Source organism: Balaenoptera physalus, assembly GCF_965194825.1.
Source record: "Balaenoptera physalus genome assembly, chromosome: 13".
In the NCBI taxonomy this organism is placed as follows: Eukaryota; Metazoa; Chordata; class Mammalia; order Artiodactyla; family Balaenopteridae; genus Balaenoptera; species Balaenoptera physalus.
In genome coordinates this window covers 105,672,857-105,694,879 of record NC_138892.1, presented here as the reverse complement: position 1 = coordinate 105,694,879, position 22,023 = coordinate 105,672,857, and the positions used below count along the sequence as shown (strand labels likewise).

At 59.3% G+C, this 22,023-nt stretch overlaps 1 protein-coding gene across 6 annotated transcripts in view; it reads right to left on the bottom strand.

Moving 5' to 3' along the window:
* Nucleotides 1-4,282: 4,282 nt before the first annotated feature.
* Nucleotides 4,283-22,023, bottom strand: part of IQSEC3 (IQ motif and Sec7 domain ArfGEF 3) — a 100,115-nt gene continuing 82,374 nt past the window's right edge. For 2 of the 6 annotated variants that reach the window (XM_082422065.1, XM_082422068.1), the window contains 7 exons: nucleotides 20,558-20,697; nucleotides 19,295-19,420; nucleotides 17,417-17,516; nucleotides 17,112-17,273; nucleotides 13,354-13,446; nucleotides 10,867-10,940; nucleotides 4,283-7,661 (listed from right to left, as the gene is read on the bottom strand). In XM_082422065.1, the coding sequence (XP_082278191.1) occupies nucleotides 7,236-7,661; nucleotides 10,867-10,940; nucleotides 13,354-13,446; nucleotides 17,112-17,273; nucleotides 17,417-17,516; nucleotides 19,295-19,420; nucleotides 20,558-20,697 (1,121 nt within the window). In that variant the 3' untranslated portion in view covers nucleotides 4,283-7,235. Of the gene's footprint in view, nucleotides 7,662-10,728; nucleotides 10,809-10,866; nucleotides 10,941-13,353; nucleotides 13,447-17,111; nucleotides 17,274-17,416; nucleotides 17,517-19,294; nucleotides 19,421-20,557; nucleotides 20,698-22,023 lie in introns of all 6 variants that reach the window. The other 4 variants (XM_082422069.1, XM_082422070.1, XM_082422066.1 and 1 more) reach the window with 4 other exon arrangements.

The window sequence follows — 22,023 nt, the reverse complement described above, 5'->3', positions numbered from 1 at the left end:
CAGTCCCCTTATCCGTAAAAGGAAGCAGCTAGGCTGACTGTTACCGCTGACCTGGGTTCTTGGATTCTTTAATCAATAGAAATTGTTAAGAGGCCAGACAACAAATTCAGGCAAGGCTTTATTGGGTCTCATGCTGCAGCAGCATGAGCTGAAATCAAGTAACAGATTCCCTCGGGGGGGGGGCGGTGTAGGGGGGAGTAGGGGGAGCTGGCCCCTTAAATGGGGTGAGGGTATGGATGGATGGGTGGATCGGGCTGGAGGGGGTGGCTTGGGTCTGCCCACCCCCGTGGTGGTGCTGTGTGCAGGGATCATGGCAGGTGGGTTTTGGCCTTTTTGTATCTTACTATTCATGATTTGCCCCAACTGTGCAGGCACGCAGTTATTTTTAGTTCCTTATAGTTTCTTTGTATTCTGTTGCTCGAAGAGAGCAGACGTTTGTCCAGGTGCGAGCACTGCAGTGAAGGGTCCCACGTCCCACATCCCAGCCTGTCTCATAACCTGTTTGCTTCCAGCTCTGACATTCGGGGACTCTGTGACTCCCTGTGGGGGAGGGAGGCTGCTTCCTACCCAGCTGTCTTGGGAGGAAGAAGGACTGGGGGTTCCTGGGAGGGCAGCAGGTCTGTCCAGGGGGTTTGGGAATGTGGGAATGTGAGCCAGCTCCCCTGGTGCTCTCCTTCCCTGTGGCCAGTTCCCACAGTTTTTCCAGAGTTTGCCTTGAGGTTTTAGGGTCATGGGAGCAGGAAGCACTGAGGTGCTAGGGGCTGGCTAGTGGGGTGAGGGCGCCTGGTTCTCTAGGGAAAGAAGCCACCAGACCTGCAGGGGGGAGGGGAGGAGGGGGTGAGGAGAGAGTTCCCATCCCTCCTCCCCATCTCCTGAGCCCAGTTCCCTCATTCTCTGGCCTCCTCCAGAATGGAATTTTCCTGGCAGGACCAATTCTGCCTCCAAGCTGGGGCCTGGGGCTGATCCTGGGCCCGGCTGCCTTCCTGGGAAGGGGAGGGGTGCAGATAAGAACGCAGCCTGCAATTCCAGGCCACTTGCCTCGGGAAGGATCTCTCCCAAGGCCAGCAGTGCTGGCTGTGGCCTCTGCAGGCCAGGCTTTGCCCTGGGATAGGGGGCTCCCGCTGGCGCCCCGATCGGCATATGGCCCAGTGGCCATGTCCTCCTCAGTGGCTCACTCTGGGGTCCAAGGAGATGGAGCTGGAGGGAGGTGAGTGGAGCAAGTGAGGGGACCCGCTGTCAGGCAGCTGCCAGGTTGCCAGGGCCATGTGGAGCCCTAAAAGGAAGCAGCCCGAGGGTCAGGGCGGCGGGGAGCCAGGGACAGAGCAGACGTCCCTGCAGAGCCGCGTCCACGAGCGGTCAGAGAATGATGGGCCTGCGTGAGCGGCCCTGGGTGATTCCTCCAAGGGCCTTTCTCCCCGGAGTCTCAGCCCCGGCCTAGCCTGCACCTCCTGCTCTAAACCACCCCCATCCAAATGCCTTCCCTCGAGGTGGCTCAGCGTTAATTCCATCCTGGGTGTCCCCGTACGGTGATTGGTGGTGACTCCCAGAAAGCAGTGATCAGTCAGCCACGTCTGTGAAGGCGGGGAAAGGGGTGTGTCTGCCAGCCCTGCTGTAGGAGAATCAAAAGCTTCACCTACGAAAGCTTCACCTAGTTCATGCGGAGATGAGACAGGTCGTCAACCCCAGGACCAGGTGCTAATAGGCCATGGGGTCCATCCTGTTATTATTCTGAATGGCCAGAGGGAGTCCGGGAGTCCTTGAGTCCGCTTGGACTGAGGTGACCAGGAATAGGTGGACACCGCGGGCTGCAGGCCGGCCAGGCCGGGGCTGGGCTCCTCCCGGCAGGAGCCGCTCTGGACAGCAGCTGCCGGGTACCGGGGTGGCTTTCCTTGCTGCTGGGCTGGTCTCCCGGGCCCTCCTACTGCCGCCGGCCCTTCGCGCTGCTCCCACCACGCAGCCTGCTGGAGCCGCCCGACTGTCCGCTCCCCCTCCCTTCCTTTCCCGAAAGCATGGTGACCATCTGTCCTGGGTTTCCTAGGAGAGGCCCATTTTATCATTTCCTCAGTTAAGGTGGTTTTATTTATTTATTTTTTTAAGACTCTTTTTTTTTTTTTTTTTTTTTTTTTTTGATGTGGACCATTTTTAAAGTCTATTGAATTTGTTACAGTATTGCTTCTGTTTTATGTTTTTTGGTTTTTTGACCGGGAGGCATGTGGGATCTTAGCTCCCCGACCAGGGAGACCAGGGAGGGATTGAACCCACATCCCCTGCGCTGGAAGGCAGAGTCTCAACCACTGAACCACCACGGAAGTCCAGGTGGTTTTAAAATGCATTTAAGATTTAGTAAGAAATTTCAGCTAAGTACATTTACATATCAGGAAATATATGGCAGACTGTCCTGGTTTCTGCCTCATTCCACACCTAGAGGTGGTCTCTGAGCTGCTCACCTGCCCCCAGACCCAACCTTGACCTTGTTGAATTTGCTACCTCACAGAGGCTTTCCTTGACTGTTTGCTCTAAACAGCCCCTCCCATCACCTCTATCACACCACCATCCACTGTGTTTAAAGATTGGTCCATTTGTGTATTTTGGACGGCACCACCCAACATGAACCCCTGGAGAGCAGGCACTTTGCTCAGCCCATCACCGCACATCCCCCGCCCCTGGACCAGCGCTGGGCGCACGCCAAGCACCAGATGATCCTAAGCTTGTTGGGTTTTCCCCGTTCTAGCACTGGCATCTTCTGGCCCATCGCTCTCAGCCAGAAACCTGTGAAGCCTGGGCCCCCTTGTTGGAAGCATTCTAAGTCAGTGACTGGTGAGTCTGAGGTTCCCCCGTCTGAAGGGTCACTACAAGAAAGAGGCACTGACCGTAGCTCTCCATCCGTGTGGCGGGTGGACCCAGAGGGCCTGGGGCACCAGAGGCTGTCTGCCTTTCTACCGGAGGGCTGGCCCCTCCTGCTAGATGGCCTCGAGGCCAGAGGACTTGGAGAACGGTGCCCCTTGCCATGTCCACGGCCCACGTCCGCACACAGGCAGCAGCAGCCCCACTTGGCGCTAGGCCCCCCCCAGGCTTGGGCTGAGCCGGGCCCCTCAGGGGTGCTCTCGAGGGACCAGGCCTCGGCTTCCTGGGTCAGAAAGTTCTCGGGATGGGACAGGTCAAAGCCGGCTCCAGGCTTCTCCTGGAATTTCCCGTTTCCTGGAAGGAGGGTGAGGTCATGTTCCTTTTCACTTTAACGGGATAATGGGGCCCAGCCTGGGGTGCTGTCTGGATTTCTGGGTGTTCAGAGGTCTGGTCACCAGGAGAGCTGGATACCCTTTTTGCAGGTGTCCCCGGACCAGCCATCCCGCCCAGTTGATTCTCTCCCTCGGTGCCTCAGCTTTGCTGTAAGGCTTCTCCTCTCCCCGCTGCCAGGAGACGTGGCTCCGGGGCACGCCCCCGCCGTGGAGCCTGATCTGCGCCTTGCGCGTGGTGTGGGTGCCGGCGAGCGCCCTGCGCGTCTCTCCAGCCCGGATTCCAGTCTCCTCTCGGGCACCGCAGTCACCCACGCCTCTGCGGGACCTTGGCATCCCTTCCAGCTCCAGCAGGGGAGCCGGCACACCTCGGGCTCCGTAAGAGTTTGCTCCACTCCACTCTGCGGCTCCGTGACTTTTCCCAACAATGTGCCCCCAATCCTTTCACCTGGGCCTGTTCCCCTCCACTTTAGGAAGGGTATACGCTGGGGCTTCTCATCCCAGACCCTGTGATTGGAAGGTCGGGCTTCAGAGCTGACATCTGGTGAAAATCACCCGAGGCTGATGACCAAATGTGGTCAGTAGGACCCTGCCACCCCAGCATACCCTCAGCCTCCATCATGGAAAGCCGAGCGGGGCAGATGGAGTCCTAGCCCCCTGGACCCCCACTCTGCTGGGGTACACGTTGGCCGTCGTGGTGCTTCCTCCCCCCAAAGCTGCCCTGGTCGCCACTGAAACCTTCTCTCTTACCAGGCTAGAAGGTGTGTGTGTGTGTGTGTGTGTGTGTGTGTGTGTGTGTGTTGGTGGGGATCACTCTCTGGCCCTGCAGCCCCAGCTCTGACCCAGCGCCCACCCATCAGATGGCTCCCGGCACCTAGCCCCGTTTGTTTAGGAAGGGGCTCCCTAACCGTGTCACAGGGTAGCATGGAAGGGGTGACGCCCCTGTGGCCAGAGGAGGCCCAGCTGCTGCCCTGGGCCCTTGCGATCTTGCCAAGATTTGATCTGAGGTGGAGCCCCCTCTTGGAGAATGAAAGAAAGAACCGACACAGTTTGCTCAAGTGACATATTTCAATATAATCTCTAAAACTCTATGAATTGAACAGATAAAATACCTTTGGGCTATTTTGTTACAAAATATTTGCCATTTGGATTAGTTGCTGGGTGCAGCCGCCCTGCCTTTCTTTCCCTAGAGAGGCTGCTCTCTGACGGGGGAAGGGTGTATGCAGGGGGAGGGGTGCAGCAAGGATGTATGTACAGCAGGACACGGGGACAGACGGACCGACGGTTATCGGGAAACCTATTGGCACAAAGAGACGTCTGGCAGGCGGGTGGGGGGGACAGGTGGGGCGGCGGCCAGGGGCCTGGGGCTGATCACGTGGGTGCCTTTGCACATAGGCAGCCAGGCTTCCAGGACAAGCTCCAGCTCTGGAGGTGGGCTGGCCCCAAAGTCGGTGGGAGAGCTAGTTTCACCTCCTGCTCCTGATTCTGGAGTTGGGGCCAAATGGATAAAACCGGGAGGGGGCCCGGTCCCCAAAGTAAGGCCTCGAGTGTCGATATCGCGGGGCCACCTTGGGGTCCTTGCGCGTGTGCCCAGGAGGCCGTGTCAGCACCCCACCGCCCCCCTGGCCTGGGGGTGAGCGGGAGGCCCGCGAGCATTTCCAGCTGGGCCCTCCGGGGGGGATGGAGGCCCTGACGTGGCCGCAGCCACGGGGAGGACACGAGGCTTGTCACAGCTGTCTGGGGGCTCGGCTCTGGGGACGGGCACGGAGACGGGTCCCAGCCTCAGCCTGCTGGCCGGCCGGGGGAGGGAAGTTACCGAGGCCGGGAACCCTTGCTTCCCTGACTGCGAGGAGGCCCCGCCGCACCCTGCCCCAGGCCTTCGGGGATTCAAACCCCTCACAGCTCAGAACTCGCCCCACATGCTGCTGACCCCGGGCTGGTGTGCTTCCTCGGCCAGGACTCCAGTGCCGCCGGCGGGGCCCAAGGCAGCCACCGCAGTGACCGGGGCCGGCGGGGAGCCCTACCCAGGGGAGGGCACGGAGATACCGGAGCTTCCGGGACCGCAGAGAGACGCTCCACGTACGTGCCAGCCCTGAGGCGCCTCCTGGTCCCAACCTGGGAAGTCTGGGCGTCAGCAGCGTGGGAGGGGGGCACCGTGTGAGCAGGTGACAGGGGCCCAGTGGCTGGGACTGTGCCCCCATGGCTCCCACCCCATAAACATATCTAGCCACTCGTCACTCCTCTTGCTTCTGAACCCACGCCCCTGCCGCCCAGGCCTCGGGCACTGGGTGTGTGAACCGTGCGCCCCATCGGTCAGCCGCTCTGCCCTGAAAGGCTCTGATCAGAGTGACCGTGTGACAGAAAAGACACAGGAGAGGGGCCGGGACAACAAGGACGGGGGCGGGGCCAGGGAGAGGAGACAGCAAGTGGTCACACGTTATGGACACCCGGCTGACGGAGACAGGGCCAGAATACACTCGCTAGGGGACAGCATAATGACGCCTGGCGATCACACACATACGCAACTAGGTCACCTGGGATCTCTGAGAGCAGGGGGAGTCCGTGCCTCCTAGCGGCCCGGGGGCCCGCAGCTGGGCTGTGGGGTAGGGGTCGGGGAGGAGCACATGCACTCTAGATCAGTATTCACCTCCACCTCTCGGGATGTCTTGGACCTGGGCTCCGAGAGGGAGGGGACCTTAACGAAGGACAGCAGTGAGCTGTCGGCTCAGGACCAGAGGAGAGGCCAGCCTGGCTTGGGACCGACAGTCCCTGGAAGGGTACCCCCCCGGGGTCTTTGAGGCGGGGCTGCCTGAGCCCTGCGGGGCTGCACAGAGGTTGGCTCTGATTCTGCTGGGCTCTGGGTTGGTCAGCGAGCCCTCCTGGCTCTCCTTGGCGATTTTGAAGGTGTAGGGACTCTTCCCCCTGCTGCAGGCGGGCCTGCTGCCTTCTGGGGTACGGGGGGCGGGGCTTAAAGGGCTCGTTGGGGACGGCAGCGGGGGACACGCCAGGCCTCTGGAGCACCTGCCGCTCCCGCCCACTTCTGCGTCCACGTCCCTCGTGGAGGCCACGGAAGTCATTCAGGAGGGGGCCTGGCCCTGGGCCGGAATCCTGCCTCTGCTGGCTACATTCGCCCCTGGGCCCACCCCTGCCCCTCCCCGTTTCTGCTCCGATACTGGGAGGACCTGGATCTCCTATGTATGTGTTCATGCCCTGGGCGCACTTTGCACTGGCTGGGTATGACTTAGGGCTAGAGAACAAGAAACTCTTTAAAAGGTGCGTTTTGTAGATACGTGACCTCCTGATTCCCTGGTTCTGTTGAACTGACCAAGAGAGAGCTGAGAGGGGTTCCCCCTCCCCGCCCCCCCTTTCCCAAAGCTCTCCTGAAGTCTCGGCAGCCCTGGGCAGGCAGCGCCCCAGCGCCTGAGAAAGCAGGAGAGGCCCTGGGAGGAGGGGAGTCTGTGGCCAGGACAGCCAGCATCCCTGGGCGCAGAGGAGTCGCCTCCTGAGACTGCCGGGCTTGGCGGGGCAGGGGGCAGCAGAGGGAGCCCCCTTCTCATGCCTCCCCCTGACCTGGCCGCTCCAGGGATCCAGGGCTGACTGTCCCCCGCCCAGCGTGGCACCCAGCGCTGGGGCGGTGAGCCAGACCACCTTCTGTCTAAGGCTTGGGTGCTGGCCACCCAGCCCTCAACGCCTGGCAGACTTGGCCCGGATAGGCCCTCAGTCCCTGTTCCAAGTGGCCAGAGTAATGGTGGGGGAAGAGGAGGCCTGGCCGTGCCTGGCTGTGTTGGGCCCCGGGAGAGTGAGGGGTGTCTGCAGATTTGGGGGGAGGGTCGCTCAACTGAGCAAGGGAAGCTTGGGCCAAGCAAACCAGGTGCCAGGGACTGGGATTCTCTCTCTGAAACGACAGTGGTGAGTGGCCAGGAAGGCAGCGCGCCGGGCGTGGGGAGCAGCGGGGGCCCCGACGCAGCCCCCCGGACAGCAGCGTAGCGGGCGTGGCCGAGTCTACACCAGGCTCCTGGCGCCGCTGGAGCAGCGCCGGTGCAGCAGGGAGCCAGGCGGGCAGAACTGGTGCGGGTGGTTGTAGGGGGGCGGGGCGGGGGGCAGGGGCGGCTGGTGGGCCGCCTTGACGGGGGAGCCCGGGCCGCCCAGGGGCGCGGAGCTGCAGGAGTCGGACGAGGACGAGGCATAGCAGGAGAGGGCCTGGCTCAGCAGGGGCTCCATGCGGGCCAAGCAGGGCTGGTCCAGAACGATGACCTTGACAATCTGCTGGCACTGCACCAGGGTCCCGGGGGCCGTGGGCGGCGGTGGTGGCAGCAGAGGGGGCTGCACCCTCAAGGGGCTAGGCTGCAGGTCTGGCGCTGGTGCTCCCCTCTCGGCCCCCAGCCCGGAGTTGTGCTGGGACATTTGAAGCCTGTTGTGAATTGACACCTAGTTTAGAAACAGCCAGAGAAGCGTGAAATGTTACAAGACTAAGTCCCAGCTGCTAGGACTGGCCACCCTGGGCCTCCCTTCCCCCCCCTTCCCCGGCCCCTGTGCCCACCAGGGGCTCGCAGCCCTCACCTCGGCCCGCTCCCCATCTGTCTGCCACCCAGAGGGCACCCAGCTGCCAGGCAGAGGCGCTGAGCCTGGGTGGAGTCCAGAGACACTGTGCTGTACCCCGGCCTGAGCGGCCTGGCTCCTTCTGTGGGATGGGCGGCTGGACCGATGGACTCAGGTCCTGCTGGGTGGCCCTGGGCCCCGGGTGGGCGCCCACCCGCCTTCCCACCAACCTCGAGCTGGAAAAGCAGGGGTATATGCCTGCGCCCTGCCTCCCAGGGGTGTGTGGCGGACACAGGGACAGAGGAGTCAGGTGGCTTGGAGCTTTGCAAGCCCCTAACCCTCCCACCAGCTTTTTAAAGGGAGGCCTTCTCATCACTGTGAATCACAAAGGTGTCCAAACCCTGGAATGCCAGGGACCCCGAGGGGTGATCTGGACCTGCCCCATCCTCCCAGACTCCCCAGGGCCGTGCCCACACATTCGAGAGCGGCCAAGGCCAGAGCCAGGTCCCCAGCTGCCCTTCTGGCCCAACCTGGGCCCTGGAGAAATCTGTCCCGCTGCAGGAGGGGGAACCCAGAAAGGGCTCTAATCTTTCCGCCTTGGGTGGGGCATGAGCGGGTGGCCCATGGAGGGCACTGGGAACTAGCCTGGCCTCCTCTTGCTAGCAGGGGAGGTGGAAGAAATAGGAGGATTCTGGAAGGAGAGGGGTTTCATTCCTCATCCCTCAGGCTCACCAGCCTGTAGATATGACACACGATCCCCTTCCGACACCTGGGCCCTTCAGGGAGTGTCTGAGAGCCTTCTCTCTGAGTATGTCCTTGGGTACCACCACCCAGGCCCGCTGCTCAGTGCACGGGGGGCGGAAACCGAGGCTGCAGGGGAGGGGATCCTATGGCCAGGTCTAGACCAGGAGGGCCCTGCCCTAAACTATCTCAGAGCCCTAAGCCAGCAGATCCTGACCCTATTTACTGGCAAAAGGTGCAATTTCAGGGACGCCCCCTCCTGGGTCCGGCACTGCCCTGGTGGGCTGCTCGGCTCTCCAGCCCCGTTCCTCTGCCCTTGGGTTTTTCACAAGCCCCCACCGCCAAGCTCCGCAGGCTGCAGGCTCCACTCTCCATTCTCAACCTCCAGCCTCAGCAGTGTGTTCTAAGCCTGAGCTTTCCCCGCCTCCCAATCAATCAAAGGAGCCCCGGAGCCCCTCAGTGCCCTGCCAAGCCCTGGGGTGGGCCGAGAGCAGGGCTGCGTCCACCACCCTCTCGGGGAGCCCTCTGTGGTCCTCGCTGGGACAGAAGGCTTCTGTCCACTGCTGCTGGGGAGGGGTGGGTGCGGCTCCTTTCCCCACCTGCTTGTCTTCCGAGTTATCCCCTGGGAGAAAGTGGCCTGAGACCGCGGGGCAGGTCTTCTGCTCTCTGCCCCCACACTTTACAGCTGCCCTTCCCCAGCCGCCCCAGTCCAGACCCTCCGAGCCCCCCTGTGGCCGCAGCCCCGGCCTCACCCTGCACCTCCTCTTCGCCTCCCCTTCCCCTCTCCCCCTCCACTGTCTGCACCTCCCTCTGGTCAGTAAGTGAAAAGCAGGAAGTGACAGCAAAACATTCCCTCATTCTGACCCCCTTCTCACCTCCCTGCTGGTGAAAAAAGAGAGAGAGAGGGAGAGAGAGAGAGAGAGAGAAGATGGAACATGATAGCAGGGCTGACAGCTCAGACAAGCTGGGGAAGCGCCTGCCAGCGGGGTGGCCAGGCAAGGACAGAGCGGGTGGAGGACGCGGGAGCTCAGGGTCCAGCTGCGAGGCCGGCGGGGACGCCGCCTCTGTGCAGGGGAGCAGAGGCTGGCAGAGCCCTGGGACTAGCCGGGGTGGCAGCCTTGCAGATAGCCACGTGGCCCTCGGGGCCGGGGAGCAGGGGATGATGGTCCCCAGATCGCGGTCCTCCCTGGGCAGGGGGCGCTAAGCCGCAGGCGGGGCTGGTAGAACAAACCGAAGGGCTGGTAACTTCGTGCGTTTATCTGCAAGGCTGGAGAACGGGCAGCTGCAGGATGATGGGCGGAGGAGGGGCAGTGGGGGCTTGTCAGCTGCTGGGGCGGGAAGCTCCTCCGTGTGAAGGCGCCTCCTCCAGACACAGGTGTGTGTGGGGGGGGGGGGAGAGAGGAGAAGCTGGGGTTTCCTGGGGTGTCCTGGGGCTTCCCCAAGCTGAGTCAGGCTGGGGGCAGGGCTCCTCCCTCAGAGCCCGAAGTTGGGGCTCCTCCAGCTTGGAGTGAGGGTCTGTGTGAGCAGTGAGGGTCCCTGGAGGCCTGGCAGAAAGGAGTGAGGGGCTCACCAGGGTCCGAGGGGAGCCAGTGGGGAGGGCTGGGGCCCAGCAGGCTTGCAGGGCGACTGCGTGCCCCGTCCCAGGTGGCCGCCGGGGGCCTGGCAGGCACCAGCTGCTGCTGCTACTTCTCCAGCCCCCTCCCTCCGATGTGGACCGTCTTCAGATGCAGCAGCCGCCCGCCCCCCTCCCGGAGAAGCCCTAAGACAACCCCCTCCCCACCTCGCCTCACTTCCTCCTCCACATCCCACCCCGTGGCCGGCTTTCCAGATGGACCAGCTGTTCTGGGCGGAAACTGTACCCTCCCAGCCGCCTCCACTTTCCCCAGAGGCATCCAGGAGGGCAGAGTCTGCCCCGCCGTGCTCACTCGGGCAACAGACCTAAGGGGGGATTCTCGAAGGGGCCAGGCTCCCTGCTACAGAGGCTGGCAAGATGTGGAGGAGGGAACCTTGGTCTCTGATACGGGAGCATCAGGACCACGGCAGTGTGTGGGGCGGTGGATTCGGGGGACTGCGGGAGGGATGCGATGGGGGTGTTGGGGGCTTTATCTGCACGCATTAGTCTGGGAGCTCGGCCTGGGGGGCTCGGCGGGGAGGGCGGGCTGGGGAACGGGAGGGGGCACTGTGGCTTGATGAGGTGCTGGAAGAGTGGTATTACCCATGCTAGCAGTAACTTTTAATTGTATCTCTTGAAATTGGTAAAATGGTGAGTCGGGCTGGGGAGGCATTGATTAAAACCTGAGAAGAGAAACAACAGAGACAGTGAGAAGAGGGCAGGGGGCACAGACTCACTCACCTGGGCAACCAGGCCTCCACTCACCTCCGCCGTGCTCTCCGCCGCCTTCTCCGCCGGTGCCGCTTCCCTTTTGGCTTTGAATGCAAAGAGCACAGGGCTCACTCTCCACCTGGCCCCATCCCCGCACAGAGCCCTGGCCCCGCACAGAGCCCCGTCCCCGCACAGAACCCTGGCCCCGCACAAAGCCCTGTCTGCGCCGCCCCACAGCCCCCAACCAAGCCTCCCTGCAATTCAGTGCGGCGGCCGGAGACTCCAGGGCCCCCACCACTCCGGGAGCAGTGGACTGGGCATCTGAGCCCAGCTCTGCCACATACTAGCTGTGTGACCTTGGGCAAGACGCTACACCTCTCTGGGCCCTCGTGGACTAGAAGGTCTCTGACGTTTTTCCTTGCTGGGTATTGTGGGGTCTCCTTTACCCACAGTCAGAGCGCCCCATACGGACTGCGCAGGTCGGTTGTGAGGAGGCCTTGGTTCTTGGTCCCCAGAGCAAAAGGGGCTCCTCTGTGTCTGGCGCAGGCTCCGAGAGGGAGGGGCCACGTTCCTTTCCTGTTCCTGCTACTTAGCTGAGTGCTGAGGATTCAACGAGCCTCAGGGCAGGGCCTGGCACAAGTAGCTGAGAATGGCTCTGACGGCTACCAGGGCTTCCTGATGGGCCTGGCACAGCACCAGGGACCCTGCAGACACCCGGGGACAGCTTGATGATTTTTTCTGGCTCAGTCACCGGACTCCCACCCCTACCCCCAGCAGGCACCCCAGAGCCCTCGGCCGGGGCCCCTCTGATTTCTCACACCCCCGGGGAGGGTGCTAGTTCCCTTGCTGTGCACATCCCTCTGCTTTCTGTAGCGCAAGAGGAAGCTGGGGAGGGAACGGATGGACAAGGCCCCGGAGATACACATCAGGGCCTGGCCAGGGGCTGCAGCTTCCCAAAGAGGCAGGCTGGGCTGCAGAGAATGGAGTGGGGCGGGGTGTCCGGGAATCAATCACGGCTGAGGTTTGACTCTATTACACAGCTGTGAAAACAAGCGTGTACTCTGACCTTGTAGAAATAAAGGGCCAGGACTTCCCTGCTGGCGCAGTGGTTAAGAATCCGCCTGCCAATGCAGGGGACACGGGTTTGAGCCCTGGTCCAGGAAGATCCCACATGCCACGGAGCAACTAAGCCCGTGTGCCACAACTACTGAAGCCTGCGCACCTAGAGCCTGTGCTCTGCAACAAGAGAAGCCACCGCAATGAGAAGCCCGCGGCACCGCAACGAAGAGTAGCCCCCGCTTGCTGCAACTAGAGAAAGCCCGCACGCAGCAATGAAGACCCAATGCAGCCAAAAATAAATAAATAAAATAAATTTATAAAAAAAAAAAAAAAGAAAGAAAGAAAGAAATGAAGGGCCAGCTGAAAACCAGGGCGGGTGGAGAATTATGAACGCGTGGTGGCAGGTCAGACGCATACACAGAGGAGACACCACAGTGAGGGTCTCCATGAGCTAAAAGAGCCCCGAGTCTTGCTTGGAAAACAAATCTCCTCTCCCAGCTGGTGTGACCAGTCCTGTGATGCTGATACAGCATCTCGGCACCGTGGCTGTAACCGGGGGTTTGGAACCAGCATGGAGCCCGCTGGAGTGTCTCAGCTCAAGCTGACGTCTTGCTGGGACCCTGGCTTTCCAGGGCTTAGCACAAGGCACATGGCAGGCACTCAGTAAGTGTTCATTAAATGTAGGAATAAATGACTGAATTAATTAGTGAACAGTTCTGGATGGTTCGCTGGGGTTTGCTGGGATGGGATTTAATTCTCATGCCACCTCTCCTAATTCTTTTCTATTTGGGGCAGATGGAGCAGGGGTGGGGGGGTGAGGGGTGGAGGCAACTCTTCCTGTCTCCCTGCAGGTTGGGGGGAGGGGGGAAGGGGAGGGGGAAAGGTAGGAGGGGGCAGTGGGAGGCAGGGAGCGGGTCTAGAGAACGTGGCCAAAGGTGATACAAAATCTGAAGCTGGCTTGACTTGTCTGGAGTGAAAATTCAACTTGAAGAAATCATTTGAGAAATTGGGTTTGAGGGTTCATCTGGGTTTCGGGGTGCTGACTCGGGCCTGGGATTAGAGAGTGATGCTGGCTCATTAGGGAAAGGTCTTGATGGGGCAGATCAAGATTTCCAGACCCTTCTGGCCACCTGCCTTCTCACCTGCTCCCAGCCACAGACACGGCATTTTCTTCTCACGTGGTTTCCCTTTCCCACACCCCTAATCCCCGGTGTGCGTAGGGAACAAGCGGGCACTGGGGCAGGATGTCGGAGCCCTGAGCCTGATGCCTCCAGGGGGAACAGTGACCTTTGTAAGTGGGCACGTTTCTCTCTCACCTTCCCCCTCAGTCTCACTGCTAAAGCCCCAGCAGGTGAGGCCATGGAAACGAGCCTTTCCCTCACCCGAATCCCCAGGACCCCAAGGCCAGGGGCGCTGAGTGGCCTCCACGTGGGCCAGGGCCGCAGGTCTGGAACTCACCTGTGGGCGATCCCTGCTTCGACTGTGGGTCCACCTGGGCTCCCCCGGCCTTGAAGGAGAGAGTCTTCGCTCCTTGCTGCTTCTCCAGCTCCCCTGGGGAATGGAGAGGCTCGTGAATGGAGAGAAACCCTGACCTCTAGCACACAGAGGGGAGAGGAGAAATGAGAGGAGAGCAGGAGGAGGAGGAGGAGGAAGAGGGGCTCCCAAACACACGGCACCCGCTTCTTGTCAGCTTCAATGCCGGCGCTGGCAGCCCCTGTTCTGGCAGCCAGAGAGCAGGTGGAAGAGGTTGATAAGAGGGAGGCAACAGCTGGGTCTGCATCCTGGCTCTGATGCTGCCTGGCTATGCAGCTTCAGGCAGGTTACTTATCCTCTCTGTGCCTCCCTTAAGGGGACTGCAGTGTCCACTTCAGAGTGTCATTAAGAGCATCACAGGAGGGGACTTCCCTGGTGGCGCAGTGAAGAATCCGCCTGTCAATGCAGGGGACACGGGTTCGAGCCCTGGTCCGGGAAGATCCCACATGCTGCGGAGCAACTAAGCCCGTGTGCCACAACTACTGAGCCTGTATGCTGCAACTACTGAAGCCTACGTGCTGAGAGCCTGTGCTCCGCAATGAGAAGCCCGGGCACCGCAACGAAGAGTAGCCCCCACTCGCGGCAACTAGAGAAAGCCCGTGCGTAGCAACGAAGACCCAACGCAGACAAAAATAAAAAGATAAATAAATTTATTTTAAAAAAAAAGAAAAAGAGGATCACAGGAGGAAAGACATTAAGGCACTTAGAACAAGGTCTGAATGTTGCAAGGGCTCAGTAAATACCAGCTCCTGTGACGACATCAAAGGCTCACTTGGTGTAGCAGCCTCAGCACCGCCGGTGCCGTCCAGCCAGCTGGCTGAGCTCCCCCGACGAGGAGGTCCCAGCTGCCCGAGGCCCCGGCAGAGGTCTGTCTGGCTACTCGGCTTTAATTCCTCTCTCTAGAATGTAAACCTGTTCCTTCCTGTCTGTTCTCGGTGGTGCTGGAGAACGGCCAGTTACCCTCCTTGGAGATTTGACAGCCGTTATTAAATCTCTCCTCCGTTCCTCTTTTCCAGGAGACATCACTCAAGTTCCTTGTATTAAAGCTACTCTCTTGGGTCCCATTTTCTGCCTGTCTAGTCGTCTATAATCTGGGGGCACCGGCCTGCAAACCCCAAACCAGAACCATTTGTGCCGATTGCCTGAGTCACACCATCAAGCAATACTCAATATTTTTACTGAAGTGAGAGTGGCTCTCTCTCCCCAGAGGGGCCGTCTTGGCTTTGGAGAAGTTAGCGCTGTAATTACAAGCAAGGCATCCGAGGAACCTGGGTGCCAGTCTTGTTCTGTCACTGACTGCGTGAATTTGGACAACTTCCTTAAGTTCTGTTAGACTCAGTTTCCTTATTTGCAACATGAAGATAATACTTCTCACCTCCTGGAAAGATGTAGCAGCAATTCATACAATAGGCTCGGCTTTCAGCCCAGTGCGGGCATGTAGTAAGTGCTCGAGAAACGGGAGCTGTGGCCACTTTCTCCTGTTTTCTACTTCCTTTTTCCCTGCCTCTCTGAGCAGCCCTTCCTCTTTCCTCAGCTTTCTTCCCTTTCTCTCCATCTGAAGAACAGGAGCAGACATGAGCCTGGTCCCTGCTCTCCTGCCCTCAGCACACGGATCTTGGCGATATCTCCTCCTTAGTACTGGGAGGGGCAGGACCTGCTGCTCCCAGGCTAATGGGGAAAGGGACTTCTGGCAGCCATGCTGGTGCCCACCCGTGGGCGCTGTGCTCCGCGGCTGTGCGGACCCATCTAGGACATACTGACAAGAGGGTGTGTCTCTGAGAATGTTCTAGATCAACAGCCAAGGTGGCATTGAAAAGAGTCTGTCTGTTACACCCCTGAACTCACGTCACCAACGGAGAGGAGAAAGGGAATTTACACCCTCCCTGTACCAGGCGATACTGAGTTAGTTTCACAGTCTGGTCTGGTGAGGTTTTTTGGGTTTTTATAAATTTATTTATTTAATTTACTTATTTTTGGCTGCGTTGGGTCTTCGTTGCTGTGTGCAGGCTTCCTCTAGTTGCAGCGAGCGGGGGCTACTCTTCGTTGTGGTGCACGGGTTTCTCATTGCGGTGGCTTCTCTTGTTGCGGAGCACCGGCTCTAGGTGTGCGGGCTTCAGTAGTTGTGGCACACAGGCTCAGTAGTTGTGGCACGTGGGCTCAGTAGTTGTGGCTCACGGGCTCTAGAGCGCAGACTCAGTAGTTGTGGTGCATGGGCTCGGTAGTTGTGGCTCGCGGGCTCTAGAGCGCAGGCTCAGTAGTTGTGGTGCGTGGGCTCAGTAGTTGTGGCTCACGGGTTCTAGAGCACAGGCTCAGTAGTTGTGGCGCGTGGGCTCAGTAGTTGTGGTTCACGGGCTCTAGAGCACAGGCTCAGTCGTTGTGGCGCAAGGGCTTAGTTGCTCCGCGCCATGTGGGATCTTCCCAGACCAGGGTTCAAACCCATGTCCCCTGCGTTGGCAGGCGGATTCTTAACCACTGTGCCACCAGGGAAGTCCCTGGTGAGTTTTTGTTTTAACCTGACTTCGTTGTTTCCTTAGGAAATTATAAACAGAAGCTATCCCCTCATTTTCAGGGTGGAAAGTACGTGAACCTTAGAATCAGACTTCACTGCAGCTGCCAGATCCTCCGCTTCTAATCTGCACCTTAGACGCATCCCTTAACTGCTCTGAGTTCCATCCGTGAAGTGGGGGCCAACACCTGCCTTGCGGCCTCCCCGTGAACACCTAAACAAACCACCTGGCACACAGTAGGTGCTCCAGAGATGCTGATGAAATAGCACCGCCCTGGCGCATCGGTCCCTGCTTAGAAACTCCCACCGCCTTTCCTCCTGCCCAAGGGATTTATACCAATTTAGAAATACTTTTCAACTAAGTGGCCATGTAAGGCAGACCTGGAGTCTGTTTTTATTTTCTGTTTTAGTTTCTGAATCCATTCTTACTTAATCTTCCTTTAAAGGCTCTTTGAAGCCGCTGCAATGCTTCACCAGGAAGGCTTGCAGGTGGGCAGAGACCACAGAGCGTCACTGCTCTTTTCTTGAACCAAGAGGTGACCGGTAAACCACCCGGACAGATGAAGAGGCGCAGAGATTGCCTACAATTCCTGAACGGGAGCAATCGGGAACCAAGGCACTCCTTGGAGGACAGAAAGACAACTCCAAGTCGAGGGACAGTCAGAAAGCCAGATGGACTCTTCAAGGAGATGACGTTATGAAAAAATTAAGTGGGGGGCTATTCCAGGTGAGAAGAGATGAAAACCATGAAACAACCAGGTGTGATGTGTGAATCTGGACTGGGTCAGGGGAGGACACTGCCAGGGAGCTTCGGTGGGAAGAAGTGCTCCAGGCCCGGACCACCTCGGTTTGCAAGCCCGCCTTTAGGGCCGGCTCGCTTGCTGGTCCTGGTCAAGCCCAGCAGAGTTCTCTGTTCCGAGGGGCCCACACGCCGCCCCACGGCCTGGCTACCTGTGCACACGCATGTGTACACCCTCAGGTACCTCGCCTTAACTGTGAGGCATCCATCAGCCATGATGGTGCCGTGGGGCTGGGGCAGGGAGGGCTCGGGAGTGCAGGAGGGGCCTTGCTCGCCCACACTCCCTCCGCAGGGGTGCACGGAGTGTCTGTCTGCAAGCGACCCTGCTCCTGACCGGAGCCCGGCCGCCTGGAGGGTCTGGGGTCACCGCGTCCTTACACTCTATCCGGATCTGCTCCAGCTCCGTCACCTCCGCGATGGACTCCTTCAGGTCCTCCACAAACTTCCGCATCTCGTCCAAGCCCAGGGCGCAGAAGTGCAGCACCTGCTTCTTCTCGGAGCCCGAGAGCGGGGTCACCAGTGTGATGCCATGAGAGTAATCTGGAAACCAGACCCCAGGCCCCACAGGCCGTGAGCAGCCGCAGGTGAGGAGGGGGCCTCCAGGGCACCTGCCCCTCCCCCTCCCCTGCCCCCTCCCCCGCCCCCTCCCCCCTCTGCCACATCCACGGGTGACCGAGACTTACACTCGTTCTCAAAGAGGTGGAACTGCATGCCCAGGAGGCCCACGGACTTGCAGAAGGTGTATGTGGAGGAGCTCTTCTTCTTGGGGCAGAGTTTGAGAATCTGTCCAAGACAGGGGGACAGCCGTGCACTGACAGGTGTGCGTGTGTATAAACATGCCTTACACACCTGGATGAGTGAACACCCAGGGCTCTTGTGAACACAAGTAAACACCCAGAAAGAGACATGCACACACATGCCCACTTACACACTTAGGATACATTCACACACATGTACACACACATACATACGTACAGACACAATATCAAAATACGGTCTTCACTGCACAAAATGCTCCAGTGGTCATTCCCACAGCACTTAGAGGCCAGTCCACACTTTCTGCCCTGGTTTGTAAGCCCCACCTGGTCTGGTCCCTGCCTTACTCTGGCTTTATGTTCAGTCCATGCTGCCCTTCCTTTAGCTTGAACGGGGCAGGCTCAGTCCTACCACAGGGCCTTTGCACCTGCTATTTCCTTCCACAACTCGCCCTGCAGCTTCTTGCATGGTTGGGTTACTCTCATTACTTAGATCTTAACTCAAATGCCGCCTCCTTAGAGATTCCTTCCCTGACCAGCCTTTACAACAAACAAAAACAAAATAAGAGAAAAAAAAAATCCACCTTAACACCAGCTACTCCAACCTATCACCCTGCTTTGTTGTCTTCATAGCACCTTCCCCCAGTTTGATATTATCTTGTTTGTCTTCTTAATTATTTTCTACCTCCCTTGTCTCCTGAAACGCAAGCTGAGGTAGCAGTTGCTCGGTGTACAAATGTTTCTTCGGCACCTTCTGAGCTGGGCTCTGGGACACAGGAGAGGACGGGGGAGCCCGGCCCTCAGGGTGCCAGTGCTGGTAGAGGAGGACCCTCAGGGTCCATAAATCAATCAGTGGATCAATCCATCATCGCATAGTAAGCCAAAAAGCAACGTGAAGAAACGGACACATAGGGTAACTGCAGAAACTGGTAGGTGTTTTGAAGACGAAGTAGGGTCAGGACCAGACGGTGGGTGGGCAGGCCACCTGTGAGGTGGGGGGAGAGCGTCTGCACTGAATGAGGAGAGGCAGGGGTTCGTGCAAGGTCTGGGGAGCTTTTCAAGCAGACGATGGAGCTGCAAGATTAAGGCTTGAGACGGAGGGAGCCTGGAGTCGGCCTGGGGAGGCAGCTGATGGGGCAGGGGGCGGGCGGCAGAGGAGAGGCGTGGAGGGAGGTGAGGTCCGGGAGCTACTCCGAGGAGGTGGACCTCAGGCGGGGAGCGTTGGATTTGGGTCGATGTTAGAGGTAGTGCCAGTATGACTCGTGGCTGGAGAAGGTGTGGGGTTTGAGGAAAAGACAGAAGCCAGACCCTGTTCACTCTGCTTCCCAGCACTTAGAACACTGCCTGGGACATAGTTGGTCCTCATTAAATATTTGTTGTATGGATACCTGTGTTCAAAGAGCAAAGGCCAAGCACCCCACAGACGTGCGCAAGCACACACACACACACACACGCCCACACGCACGCCAGCATTCCCCCTGGGCCCAGGGACAGTGTGGGCCCCCCTCAGGCCGCCTGCACTTCCCAGGCTGTGGGACGGACGTGCAGCCCTGCACCCTCCAGCCCCAGCTTCCCCGTAATGAGGGGCAGGCAGAGGCTCTGGGGTCTAGTCCATTCGCAGCGGGACCCGGGAACCATGAGCAGGTAACCTCTCTGTGCCTCGGCTTCGTAACTAGCAAAGTAGGAAGGATCGTATCTGCACGGGCTACCTCACACCCCACGCTGGGAAGTCAGCCACTGGCTCTGCAGCGTCATGGCATCCTGGGGGGTGGGGTGCCCTCGGAGCCCTCGGGGGTCCCCACTCACCACCAGCAGGTCGTTGAAGAGGAACACCTCCCTCTGGTGTGCGGCCTGCTTCTGCAGCTTGTTCACATCCGTCACCTCGAAGAGCCGGCTGCAGCAGACCAGGCGGCGATGGGGCTCTGATAGCACCTGGGCCGGGGCACAGCGCTCAGCTCAGCCGGAGAAGCAGCCGAGGTCGCAGCCCTCCTGCCCCCGGCGCCCACTTTCCAGAAGAGCAGATGCAGGCCCAGGTTGGCCCTGACCCTCCCTCTTTCCTCCCCCGGGCTCTCCCCCCTTCCTCAGGCGCCTTAGGGAGCAGGGCTGGGCCAGAGGGCTTCACGGTGCCGGACGCAGCGAGCAGATAAAAGGCGGGGAAAGGAAATTGAAAAGAGCCTTCGGATTGTGCACCCCTTTCCCTCCGAGGCCTTCGTGAGGGCAGCCCCACATCCCGGGCTGTGCCTCTCTCGGCTGCACACCCAAACTCCAGTGTGCAAGAGGGAGGGGTCCCGGGGACACCGCGAATCTGCTCCAGTGTGTGAAAGCCTCCTCAGGGGGCGTCTGCAAACCTGACAGAGGCTATGACCTCAGCACAGCAGGCTCCGGCCAGAAAAGGCCGGCCCCGCACGACTGGGCGGAAGGGTCCAGCGCAGAGCCTCAGACGGGGTCCCCAAACTGCTCCCTGAGCCAAGAATTTGGGGAGGTTAGGGTTAGGGAGATGGTTAGGGAGATGGAGGCCAGGACCTTTATGTCTACGGTATACAGAGCCTCTGCTGACGTCTACAGAGGATGCTCCCTTAAAAATCACTGCAAACTTGGAAAACACTGCAAACTGCGACACAGGCTACAACTCAGGAGCCACCCCAAGGATTTGAGAACCCACGTCTAGAGCCTGCTTTAGCCCATTTCCTGCCTTCTATTCAGCAGGACCATCCAGGATGCCCAGGACCCATACCACCCAACACCTCCCTATCTGGCCGTCCAGGTGCTGCGACCCTAGAGCACCGGGCCGTCTTTCTCAATATTTCACTTCAATCTCTCCTGCCGCAGGAGCTGGTCGCAGGGAGCAATGAGGAAATCGGGCAGGTGGAAGGAAGAGGGTGCCCTGCACAGCACACGGAGGCACTCGAACAGTAACTACAAGTGAGCGAAGAAGGGGAACACATTTCTGAAAGATGAGGAGGAGATGCCAGGAAGAAGGAAAGGTAAGGAGATGGAGACAGGGCCTCTGCAGCCCCGGGAGGGGAAATGATCCCCCGCAGTGAGCGCTGCTCTGTGGTGGGCACTTACTGTCTTCATGCCCACGATGGACTTCTCCACCTTGGTGACATACGTGACGTGGTCCTCGTTCGACTTGAGCTCCTTCTGCTGAATCCTTTCGTAGATGCCGACCACCAGCTCCCTGGGGATGTCAGCCCCGTCATCCACACCTACGGCCGTGGAACGGGCAAGGGGAGGGGGTGTCAGGGGCCTGGAGCCAGAGAGGGGGCGCCCCCTACCTGACTGCCGCTCCCGAAGAATGGCCTTGATTTTGTCCTGTCCCCGCTCCGAAGTCTTCAATGGCTGGCTCCCCATACCCGCTAAAGCAGGGATGAGCTCCTTTGCCAGGTACCAGAACTACTACACTAGGGCCCAGCACGTGCCCCCAGCGCCCCCTCCTGCTGCTCCATAGCCAGGGCCTCCGCTCCCCCCTCCCAGGCCTCCTTCCCCATCTCTGAACGTGGCCCCCGTGGTCCTGCCTTTGCTCCCCCGGTTCTCCCGTCTTGACAACCTCCACCCCAGCCCCGCCAGGAGCGTCGCTGAGCATCGCTGTGTCGGCCTTCAGGCCCTCCCCTCCCCTCCGGTAGGGAGCGTGGAGCTCAGTGATTCGTTGTCGAGTGGTGACAAGATTCTCCCCTCGCTGGGAGCACGGGGTGGCGGTGGGGAGTGGGTAGTGAGACATTAAGCGAAGGAGAGGAGGGCAGCCCCCGTGGTGGTGCTGTGAGGAGACTGCCACCCATCTCCCACTTCACAGTGACGTTCAGACTCTGGCAGCAAAGGATACCAGCAGGAAATATACCAACACGAAAACAACTTTCCCCGGGAGGTAGAAACAGAGGCAATTAAAAAAAAAAAAAGTCTTCTACTTTTTCTGAATCTTTCTTTAATGATTATACACTCCTTTTTTTTAAGAGGGAAAAATTAAAAATAAAACATCTTGGGCAAGTGCTCTCCAAGGAGTTTTCCTAAGTGCCGAGAGGACATTACACCTTCTGTGAGAGACCCTCTGTATTGACCCTGTTTCTCCCACATCTGAGTTTGGTTCTGAAAGTCGGGCACCCAGGGGCCTGGAAGAAGCCAGGCTGGGGGCAAGAAAGAGCAGGCCAGGGACTGAGCACACGGGGCTCCCAGGTAAAGACGGCAGCTTGCACCCCCTCTGCTCCTTCTGAATGCCCTAGAAAAAGGAATTTTTTTTTTTTAAAGGCAGAGACGGGGGAAAGAGGCAGTGGCACCAGGGGACCTGGAAGTGGGTGAATGAGGACATGGATCCGCAAACCTGGGAAAGAAGAAACAGAAGCCAGCAGAGAGGTTCGGAGGCTCAGAACCACCAAGGGCTCTGGAGTTGCTGCAGCCCCTGGAGGTGGAGGTGAAGGTGGGCTCGAAACAGGAAAGTCAGTTGAAAATCAGTTTAAAAGGCAATTAGATATCCCCGCCCCTTCCTCCACCCCAGTCTTCTGATGGAGCCTTCATCCTCTGGAAGGGATGAACCAGGAACT